The sequence below is a fragment of the Narcine bancroftii genome, chromosome 11 (genome assembly GCF_036971445.1).
Source record: "Narcine bancroftii isolate sNarBan1 chromosome 11, sNarBan1.hap1, whole genome shotgun sequence".
Classification (NCBI taxonomy): Eukaryota; Metazoa; Chordata; class Chondrichthyes; order Torpediniformes; family Narcinidae; genus Narcine; species Narcine bancroftii.
Genome location: NC_091479.1, coordinates 68515394 through 68526377, shown reverse-complemented (window position 1 = coordinate 68526377; position 10984 = coordinate 68515394). Strand labels below are relative to the sequence as shown.

General features: G+C 43.7%; 1 protein-coding gene across 2 annotated transcripts in view; it reads left to right on the top strand.

The window, feature by feature from the left end:
- Window positions 1-3066: 3066 nt before the first annotated feature.
- LOC138745856 (aldo-keto reductase family 1 member C1-like) overlaps window positions 3067-10984 on the top strand; it is a 45360-nt gene continuing 37442 nt past the window's right edge. For both annotated transcript variants that reach the window (XM_069903272.1, XM_069903271.1), the window contains exon 1: window positions 3067-3648. In XM_069903272.1, the coding sequence (XP_069759373.1) occupies window positions 3527-3648 (122 nt within the window). In that variant the 5' untranslated portion in view covers window positions 3067-3526. The remainder of the gene's footprint in view (window positions 3649-10984) is intronic.

Here is a 10984-nt window from a genome sequence, read left to right as displayed (position 1 = left end):
CCAAGCCAATCACTAATCCTGAAACCACCGACCCCAGGTTAACTTCATGCCCCAGTAAGGGTATGGACTGCTGGCCATTCAACTTTCTCACCGACCAAACCAGGGGTGGTAAATTTTCAAATATGGACAACACCCACCATCTATTCAATTATTCAACTGAAATTTATAGCAAGCTTACAAGTGAAACAGTCAAAGCTGTACTGCAACCACCCATTTATATAGAACATACAGCACAGTACAGGCCCTTCGGTCCATGATGTGTTGACACATGTAATACACCTAGCAAAAAAAAACCAAAACCCTCCCTACCTCTAGTTTTCCTTCATTCATGTGCCTAAGAGTCTCTTAAATGTTTGCACTATTTCCTGACAGTGTGACGATGGAAGTATTGAGATACAAAACATTGGTCAGAGTTGTAGCAGATAAATAGTTCCTTCAACCTAATTCATCCACGCTGACTGTTTCCCATCTGTGCTAATATCTTGCACTTGCCTGAATCTTTCCTATCCAGATGCTTGCCCAAATGTCTTAATTTTACCCAGTTCTGACACTTCTGCTAGCAGTTCTTTTTATACATGTACCATTGAAAAATTTTCCCCTTTTTCCCTCTGACTCAAGTCAGTGTCCTCTGGTTTTAGACTCTCCTACTCTGGAAAAAAAACTGACTGGGGAAAGAACATTTCTAGTAATCTGACCTTGTCCTACTATATCAATGGGATGGTTAGGAAAGGACACCAATGCCTCTACTTTCTTAAAAGGCTAGAGAAGTCAGCACATTTCCCCTGCCTCTCAATAAATTCTACAGATACCGTTGAAAGCATAGTACAGAAATTGATCTGCCCAAGACAGTAAGAATCTGCAGAAGACTGCACCCTAGAACAGCTGTCCATTTTTCTCTTCAGATATTGCCTAACCCACCCTAAGATGTCCAGCAGTTTGTTATTTGCTCCCGGAATACCATAGAATTCACAGGCAGGTCATAAAATTGTACATCATTTGGGCAACTTAGCACCAATAAGGTAGTCTTAGCCTACTAATGCAAAGTTGCTTTCCCTTTTAGGTCTTACTTAATGAGATGCGTGTCCAGTGGTGAAGTCAGCTCTCATTAATTTTTCTGACTGGCCTTGAAAACAGCCAAGTTCAGCAGCCAGATCAGAATTGACCATGTTGATATGGGTCTGCAACCACATAGGCCAAAGCAAGGCAAAAGGCTGGTTTGTCAATGACTATATTATAGAATATATGTCTCATCCAGGGTGAGAACCTCATCCAGCTCTAGCCTTAGGGGCTGTTGAGGGAGCTGGAGCAGGGCGGAATCTTGGACTGAGCGGTTGGCACTGAAAAGAGATTGGAAGTGTTCTGACCATCGGTTGAGGATGGAGATCTTGTCGCTGAGGAGGACTTTGCCATCTGAGCTGCGCAGCGGGCTTTGGACTTGGGGTGAGGGGCCGTACACAGCCTTTAGAGCCTCGTAGAAACCCCTGAAGTCGTATAAGACATATGAGACATATAAGGCAATCGAACAACTGAAAAGTGGCAAAGCAGCAGGTATGGATGGAATCCCCCCAGAGGTCTGGAAGGCTGGCGGCAAAACTCTGCATGCCAAACTGCATGAGTTTTTCAAGCTTTGTTGGGACCAAGGAAAACTGCCTCAGGATCTTCGTGATGCCACCATCATCACCCTGTACAAAAACAAAGGCGAGAAATCAGACTGCTCAAACTACAGGGGAATCACGTTGCTCTCCATTGCAGGCAAAATCTTCGCTAGGATTCTACTAAATAGAATAATACCTAGTGTCGCCGAGAATATTCTCCCAGAATCACAGTGCGGCTTTCGCGCAAACAGAGGAACTACTGACATGGTCTTTGCCCTCAGACAGCTCCAAGAAACGTGCAGAGAACAAAACAAAGGACTCTACATCACCTTTGTTGACCTCACCAAAGCCTTCGACACTGTGAGCAGGAAAGGGCTTTGGCAAATACTAGAGCGCATCAGATGTCCCCCAAAGTTCCTCAACATGATTATCCAACTGCACGAAAACCAACAAGGTTGGGTCAGGTACAGCAATGAGCTCTCTGAACCCTTCTCCATTAACAATGGCATGAAGCAAGGCTGTGTTCTCGCACCAACCCTCTTTTCAATCTTCTTCAGCATGATGCTGAACCAAGCCATGAAAGACCCCAACAACGAAGATGCTGTTTACATCCGGTACCGCACGGATGGCAGTCTCTTCAATCTGAGGCGCCTGCAAGCTCACACCAAGACACAAGAGAAACTTGTCCGTGAACTACACTTTGCAGACGATGCCGCTTTAGTTGCCCATTCAGAGCCAGCTCTTCAGCGCTTGACGTCCTGCTTTGCGGAAACTGCCAAAATGTTTGGCCTAGAAGTCAGCCTGAAGAAAACTGAGGTCCTCCATCAGCCAGCTCCCCATCATGACTTCCAGCCCCCCCACATCTCCATCGGGCACACAAAACTCAAAACGGTCAACCAGTTTACCTATCTCGGCTGCACCATTTCATCAGATGCAAGGATCGACAATGAGATAGACAACAGACTCGCCAAGGCAAATAGCGCCTTTGGAAGACTACACAAAAGAGTCTGGAAAAACAACCAACTGAAAAACCTCACAAAGATAAGCGTATACAGAGCTGTTGTCATACCCACACTCCTGTTCGACTCCGAATCATGGGTCCTCTACCGGCACCACCTACGGCTCCTAGAACGCTTCCACCAGCGTTGTCTCCGCTCCATCCTCAACATCCATTGGAGCGCTTTCATCCCTAACGTCGAAGAACTCGAGATGGCAGAGGTCGACAGCATCGAGTCCACGCTGCTGAAGATCCAGCTGCGCTGGATGGGTCACGTCTCCAGAATGGAGGACCATCGCCTTCCCAAGATCGTATTATATGGCGAGCTCTCCACTGGCCACCGTGACAGAGGTGCACCAAAGAAAAGGTACAAGGACTGCCTAAAGAAATCTCTTGGTGCCTGCCACATTGACCACCGCCAGTGGGCTGATAACGCCTCAAACCGTGCATCTTGGCGCCTCACAGTTTGGCGGGCAGCAACCTCCTTTGAAGAAGACCGCAGAGCCCACCTCACTGACAAAAGGCAAAGGAGGAAAAACCCAACACCCAACCCCAACCAACCAATTTCCCCTGCAACCGTGTCTGCCTGTCCCGCATCGGACTTGTCAGCCACAAACGAGCCTGCAGCTGACGTGGACTTTTTTTACCCCCTCCATAAATCTTCGTCCGCGAAGCCAAGCCAAAGAGATATTATAGAATAAGAGTCAATGTGGTGATTTTGGGAAAGTGAAACTAACTTTTTGCTTTAGTAGGATAACTTGAAGAGACACGTGCATTAAAACAATTCACCATGGCATTTGACAGTATTCCCAGTTCTTATTGAAGGAGAGGAGCAAGTTTATCGCCTCGTCACTCAACTGAAAATCAAATACCTGTAACCAGCAGAAACACACTTTTAGAATCAAACATATGGATATTTGATGAAATACTGTACATGAACACAAGTTGCAAGAATTTCCCCCAACGTTCCCCCTCAAAAACATCAGCAACAGGAAGCTGGGATTACAGCAAGGAACTGAAAAATAAGCACAGCACCTTCACATTCAGAGATGCCAGGTTGGCTTCAGATTGCCATTATAAAATGTGTACATTTTTTTTGTAAATTGCAATTAGCTCTATTTTTATTTAAGCAGGAGCTAGTGTAATGGACCTCCACTTTCATCTCCTCCTTCTCGCACCAAATCTCACATACCTCATAGTTTTCCCTAATTCATTCTGGAGTGATAGACTTTGGAATTACTACAAATCCTCTTTGAATTTGGAACCGGATTAACACCTGAAACAAAAGTCCAAATAGAATCATTACCCTGTTGAAGAATTTTATGTTGACTGCGCACTGTAGACTTGTTGCTAGATGCAGAGTTTGATCTCTTGCCCAATTTGTTATAATCCACACCCTTCCCTCTAACTAAAAGTATTTAAATCCAAAAGTGAGATTCCCAACAGGAAGTGACAAACAGATTTAGAATTTGCTGAACTGAGGTAAACTGTGGCCTGCTACAACAGAAAAATCGGTTGCTAAGCGGTCATCTTGTAAGTTTTTAAAAAACTTATGCAAAGATCTTGAAGGTCCAGACCCCATTCAGATTTATTCAGAAATGGATTCCCGAGGTTTTGGGAACAGCATATTTCCCGAATGGTCTGAAATTGGATAGAGCCCACTGAGCAATAAGAAGGAAGCAGCTTCCTGGTCAAGCTCCACATTTAATTTTGATCAGATGTTTGCATTATCAAGACAGAGAATTGATTTTAAGACTTGCTATACAGAATGCGATAAGTAATCAGGGCCCTTTACTTGTTGAAAATAATAGAATATTTTTCTATGTTGATTTGAGTCAAGCTGTAATTAAACATCATAAAGAATTTAATTCAGCTAAAGCTGTTTTGTGGAAGAAAAGATATAAGTTTGCCTTTCATTATCCTGCTGTACAAAGTCTTTTATGGAGATTTTCAATCTCAGTTTTTTACTGATGATGCTGAAGCTCTTACATTTGCTAATTCTTTACCTGATAATAAGCAGGTGCAAAGTCGAGAAAGGTTCCATCAAGAGCTTGTTTTTATTCCAAAAGGGAAGAATGATAAGTGAGAGATGGAATCTCAACAGTTGATTGATATTGGAATTGATGACGAGAAGGTTAATCAAGATCTGGAAGAAGCATTTCATACTTGAAATGATTCTTATATCTTATTTTTTGTTGTTCTGTTCGACTACCGATCCTTCTGAAGTCGTCAGCCACTTTGTGGCATTTGTCACTCCCATATAATTGAGGGGGGTAATACTATTACAGTATTCTTTTCTTGAGGGATTTTATTAAAGAAAAAATTGTTTTAAAAAAAGAAAAAAAAACAACCTTGCACTCAACATCAGCAAAATCAAGGAGATGATTGTGGACTTCAGGAGGAAGCAGTCCCCATCGAGGGCTCAGTAGTGGAGAGGGTCAAGAACTTCAAATTCTTGGATGTTAACATCTCCGAGGATCTGTCCTGGAGCCTCCATGTTGATGCATTCACAAAGAAGGCTTGCCAGTAGTTATACTTTGTGAGGTGTCTAAGGAAATTTGATATGTCACTGAAGATTCTTGTACTGTGGAGAGCATTCTGGCTGGTTGCATCACTGCCTGGTATGGAGGTGCCAATTCTCAGGACAAGAATAAACTCCAGAGCGTTGTTAATGTGGCCTGCAACATCACAGCCACCAGACGTCACTCCATCGAGGACATCTACATGAGGTGGTGTCTTAAAAATGCAACCTCTATCCTCAAAGACCCCACCAGTCAGGCCATGTCCTCTTCACTCTGCTACCATCGGGGAAAAGGTACAGGAGCCTAAAGATGAACACTCAGCGGCACAAGGACAGCTTCTTTCCCGTGGCCCTCAGTTTCCTGAATAATCAAAGACACGGCTTTCCTTTTCCTGCAGTATTATTGTTATTATTTTTGTAGTAATGTCATAAGATAGTTAGAATATGATTTGTTTGCACTATGATGTTGCTGCCAAAAAAACACCAGATTTTGTGACCTATTTGTAATGATAGTGATCATGGTTGCAATGCAACTAGCAATGACTTAAGGATTATAGCTCCTGTTTAAATTTACTTGGCTGCCAGCAGGGGCTGACACAGAGCAGGAGACTGCAGTATGTTAGATATGTAATGGAGGCTTGCAGCCTCATGGCATGCCTCATGGTGCTGTTTACAAGAACTTTAAAGTAAAGAACCTTTTCCTTAATCCATGTGTTGTGCGCAAGAGAGGTGCGCAACTGTGCATGCGCGATGTGCACGACAAAGACAACACCGACGGGAGGGGGAACCTGCTGTGGAGTGAAACTCCACAGCACGATCAGCTGAGAAAGACCTGACAGCAGGGCTCCCAGCTGGAAGATAAAGAAAACAACGGGAAGGGAGGGTTGAGAATGAAAAAAGGAAACTAGAGGCACCAACCCAGAAGAAGAGGATCAACATCAAGACACCGTGGAAAAAAATACCCAACAGCTCAACAAGAAAGTCAGAAGAGACACAGATACAAGGAAGAGAAATAGAAGACACAAACCCAAGAGCAGACACAGAAGAAGAAGAAGGAGAACACCAAGCTTTGCAGAGAGGAATGGGTGGTAAAATGAATGGACAGTACATAGATTAAAAAAAAAATTCAAGAACAAATAAAAGCGTTAAAAGAATGGCTGACACTAGAATGTAATGAAAAGAAAAATGAAAAGTACAGAAGAAAAAGTGAGTAGAATAGAGCTGGTCATAGCAGATGTAAGGAAAAGATTAGAAAATGTGGAAGAACATGTAATGGCGGTAGAAATGGAAGTGAATTACTTAAAAAGAACATTGGAAGAAAGTGACAAAAAAGTTAAAGGAACACAAGAATTGTTAGCTCAGAAGATGGATATAATGGAAAACTATAGTAGGTGAAACAATATAAAGATAGTGGGCCTTAAGAAAGATGAAGAAGGCAAAGATATGAAAGAAATTATAAAAGAATGAATCCCAAAAGTCCTGGGAATGCCAGAAATGCAGGAAGGAATGGAAATTCCTTCCATTACAGAACATTAGCCCCAAAACCACAGTCACAACAAAAACCAAGATCCGTTTTAGTAAAATTCTTGAGATACACGACAAGAGAAAATATATTGGAGAAGGCAATGAATAAAATGAGAGAAGACAAAAAACTACTGGAATACAAAGGTCAAAAAATTTTTTTCTACCCAGACATAAGTTTTGAGCTCCTGAAGAAGAGGAAGGAGTTTAACGTAGCAAAATCGATCCTATGGAAGAAAGGCTGTAAATTTATGTTAAGATATCCAGTGGTGCTTAAAATAGTTATCTCAGGGCAGCAAAACAGACTGTTCTCAGATCCAGAGAAAGCACGAGAATTTGCAGAACGCCTGCAAGACAGAAGGAGAGATGAAGAGATGTAACAAGAACAAAGAACGACGACAAACTACATATAAAGAAGTAAAAATAATGTACAAGTAAGAACTAAAGGAGGGAAGAAAAGGGAAGTAAGGGAGAAGGGGATAAAAAAGAGGTGGGGTTAAAAAATAAATAAATAAATAGAACTAAAAGAAAAAGAGAAGAAACGAGTGGGAGCTTTGTTGTAATGTGAAGATAAAAGTCTTTTCTGGAGGGGGTTGGGTGGGAGAGAATAACAGTCACTGCGAAATCAGTTGACACTTGTGAATGGGTTCACAGTCCGAATGGAAAGGGGAGTTGTGGTTGCCCGACAAGGAACAAGGGGTAACTCAGAGAGGGGGGGACACTGGGGTTAAGGGAATTTTAGATGTGGGAATGATTGAAATATTTTATGTTTTAGAAGTGTTGTCATAAAGTGCATTCAAAAAAAAGAAAATTGAGAATTGGAAATGGGGAAAAGGGTTAAGGTGGTGGTGAGGAAGTGGAAATGAGATGTAAACAAAATATGAAATGGCCATGTTGAACTATATGACCATAAATATTAACGGAATACATAACCAAATCAAAAGGAAGAGGCTATTAAATTTACTGAACAAAGAAAAAATAGATATAGCATTTGTGCAGGAAACACATCTAACTGAAGTGGAACATAATAATTAAGGAGAGACTGGGTAGGGCACGTAGTGGCAGCATCATATAATTCAAAAGCCAGAGGTGTAGCGATATTAATCAATAAAAATGTACAAATCAAAATAGAGGGGGAAATAATAGATCCAGCAGGGAGGTATGTAATGATAAAGTGTCAGATATATTCAGAATTTTGGAATTTGCACAATATATATGCACCTAATGAAGAGGATCAAAAGTTTATGCAAGATATCTTTTTGAAGATTGTAGATACGCAAGGGAATATATTGATAGGAGGGGACTTTAACCTTAATTTGGATTCAAAGATGGATAAAACTGGACAAAAGACTAGGAGAAAGAACAATGTAGCCAAATTTATGGTTAAATCAATGCAGGAAATGCAACTTTTGGATATATGGAGGAGACAACACCCAAAGGAGAAGGAATACTCATATTATTCAAGTAGACATAAAACATAGTCAAGGATTGACCTGTTTCTGTTGTCAGCCCATATCCAAGGGAGAGTTAGGAAAGCATTAATTCTTCTCTCAAATGTTATTTAAATATTTCAGGTAAGGAAATTGAATGAAAAAAAATCTTTGCTCAGTGATTGATAATAGATTTAATATGGAGTGGAATGCAGTTGCAAACAATCATTTGCAGCGGGCGGATATCCCCGGGCATATGTTCGAGGAAGATGCGCTCAAAAAGTGGGCAGTTGGTGTGCTCACCCATGAGCATGAGCATCTCGTCCATCAGTTCCATCGGGGACCTGTCCCCCAGGGCATCGAGGTGCAGCACCCGAGCGGCACGTGTCCGAGGGACATGGTAAGCACTCGCTTGATGGTCTCATACTTGTCCTCGGTGGGTGGGTGTTGAACAAGTTGCAGCACACGTCTGTCGGTGGCCTGGTCCAGGGCAGTGACCACATGGTAGAATTTGGTCATGTCGGACGAAATCTGGCGGAGGTGAAACTGGGCCTCCGCGTGGACGAACGAGATCTCCGGCTCCTGAGCCCAGCATTCAAGGAGTTTCATGGCTATAGCGCTGATCCCAGGCTCGCTCTTGATGGGTACAAAGACGTTTGAACCAGTCGGGGTCATCAATTGTAGCAGCGGCTATATAGCTCCCTTAATAACAGACGCAACCAGATGGGTTGAGCTCAGTGAGCAGACTAGTTTATTGCAGGCTGCTGGGCTGCACTTATACTCCTAGCCCGGACCTGGCTGAGAACCGCGCTGGAGGGTGCTGATGTCATCCAGTCGTCACGTTTCTGAGCCCCGAGCTTGAAGGAAGGGAAACCCCCGACAGCACCATTTTGGCCTGCTGCCCCACTAAGTGGCTTACAAGTGGGGCCGGTTTGCCTGCCTTGTGGTGAGCCGCCACAAGTTTATAGAAACTCTTCTTCGCACCAGAGTGGTGATGGAGGACTGGAATGCTAATTGATGAGCAACAGAGATCTGTGAAAGAGGTCTGAAAGGAGAACAGGGCTTTCTGTAAATAAGTATTTAAAGCAAATAGAGAAGTGAGGGCAATTAAGGCCATGTTGTCATACATTTGTGAGGAATAATGGGAGAGGAACAAACAGATAGTTCTTTAAGCACAGAGGGACGAAATGATATATGTGACAAATAATGCATTTATTTGTGTAATATGGTTACACATTAACTACCCATAGAGGGAATATACCTGGAAACTAACCTCAGTCTGATCTCCCATAATTAACCATCTACAAGTGCAGCATTGTAGGAACTTAAAATACTTTCAGCAAAGAGGTCAAGTCAACGGTCAGTGTAGTGAGTGATGGCCCTCTACCAATAACTATACTGATACATTTAATATTTAGTTGGGGCTGGTGCAAGTATGCATATTTGCTCAAATGATGATAATTTTGCTTTGGACTGTGTCATTTGTAAAAGGACATGGATCTGGAGATGCACATCTGTTTCTAGGCCTTTTTAAACTGCAGCACCCGGGTACCCCTCCCAGGCCCCTGGTGCAATTATTGGGTCTTTGGTGTAGAATGCACCTTTCAAATCGAAAGTGGACCTTCCTGCTAAATAGCCAACCCGGCGATTTAACGGGGATCCCGCCCCCGCGATGACTCAATGAATGACACATCACACACGCTCACTCATGAATTCCCTTGTCAGCCTCTGATTAAAAGGTATTGTCTTAAACATTGTGATTATTGCAATGTGCTGCCACCCGACATATCCTTGTAAATTACACACACGTTGCATTAATGTATTAGAAGTCTGTACCTGCCATTCCATTCCCAGCTGGAAGGTGCAGGGGGCAGCTGGCGGAGCAGTAAGCAGGCGACTGGGGCGAACTGTCGGCAGGGCTGGTGGGCATTCAGGGGTGACCGGGACGGGCTGCTGGCAGGACACTCGGGGCTACCGGAGCGAACTGTCGGCAGGGCACTCAGCAGGTGACCAGGTGATCTCTTGGTGGGGCAGTCAGCGGGCAACCAGGAATGGATACTGGCAGGGTAGTCAGGGGACAAGTGGTGTGGGCTGCCGGTGAGGCTGTCAGGGGTAAACCAGGGCAGGCTGCCAGTGAGGCACTTAGGGGGCAACCAGTGCAGGTTGTCATCAGGGCAGACAGCAGGCATCCAGGGTGGGCTGCCAATGGGACACTCTGGGGGCAACCGGAGTGGGCAGTTGGTGGGGCACTCAGGGGACTGGGGATGTCTTTGCTGTTGTTTCTGCTCTCACCAGAAGTTCATGATGTTTAGATGCTGGCAACGTCTGCAGTGCTGACATCACCGGAGTAAACAGGTTGGCCATTTTTGTTTTCAAATCAGCCATGGAGGAGATCTGGGTAAGTTTAACAAAGTTCCTCGACCACCTCTGAGGTAGGTCAGCGACCTGGTTGGGTTCTGACTGGGTTGACCTGGTTGGACCCTTTCAAATTGCCACTAACCATGCAAATCATCCAGTTTACCCCATTTTACACAGCAGTTTGAAAGGGTCTACTGACTTCCTGGCTCTCCTCTTTAATCTTTGAAGAACAGGCTCTTCAACCCAGGATGTTGTGCTGACCTATTTAAACCTAGTGCACCATCAATCTCACCCTTCCCAACCTCACATCCCATGTCCCTCTATCTTTCATGTGACTTCTAAATGCCCCTACTGTATCAGTCTCTACCACCACTTCCAGTAGTACGTTCTAGCTACCCTACCACTCACTATGTAAAAATCTTAACTCTGATGTTTCCTCTAAACTTTCCTCCACACACCTTAAACATACGTTGATGGTCTTGGCCATTACCGCCCTAGGAAAATGGTGCTGGCTGTTCACCCTCTCTATGCCTCTCATAATCTTACACACTTAAAATTAATA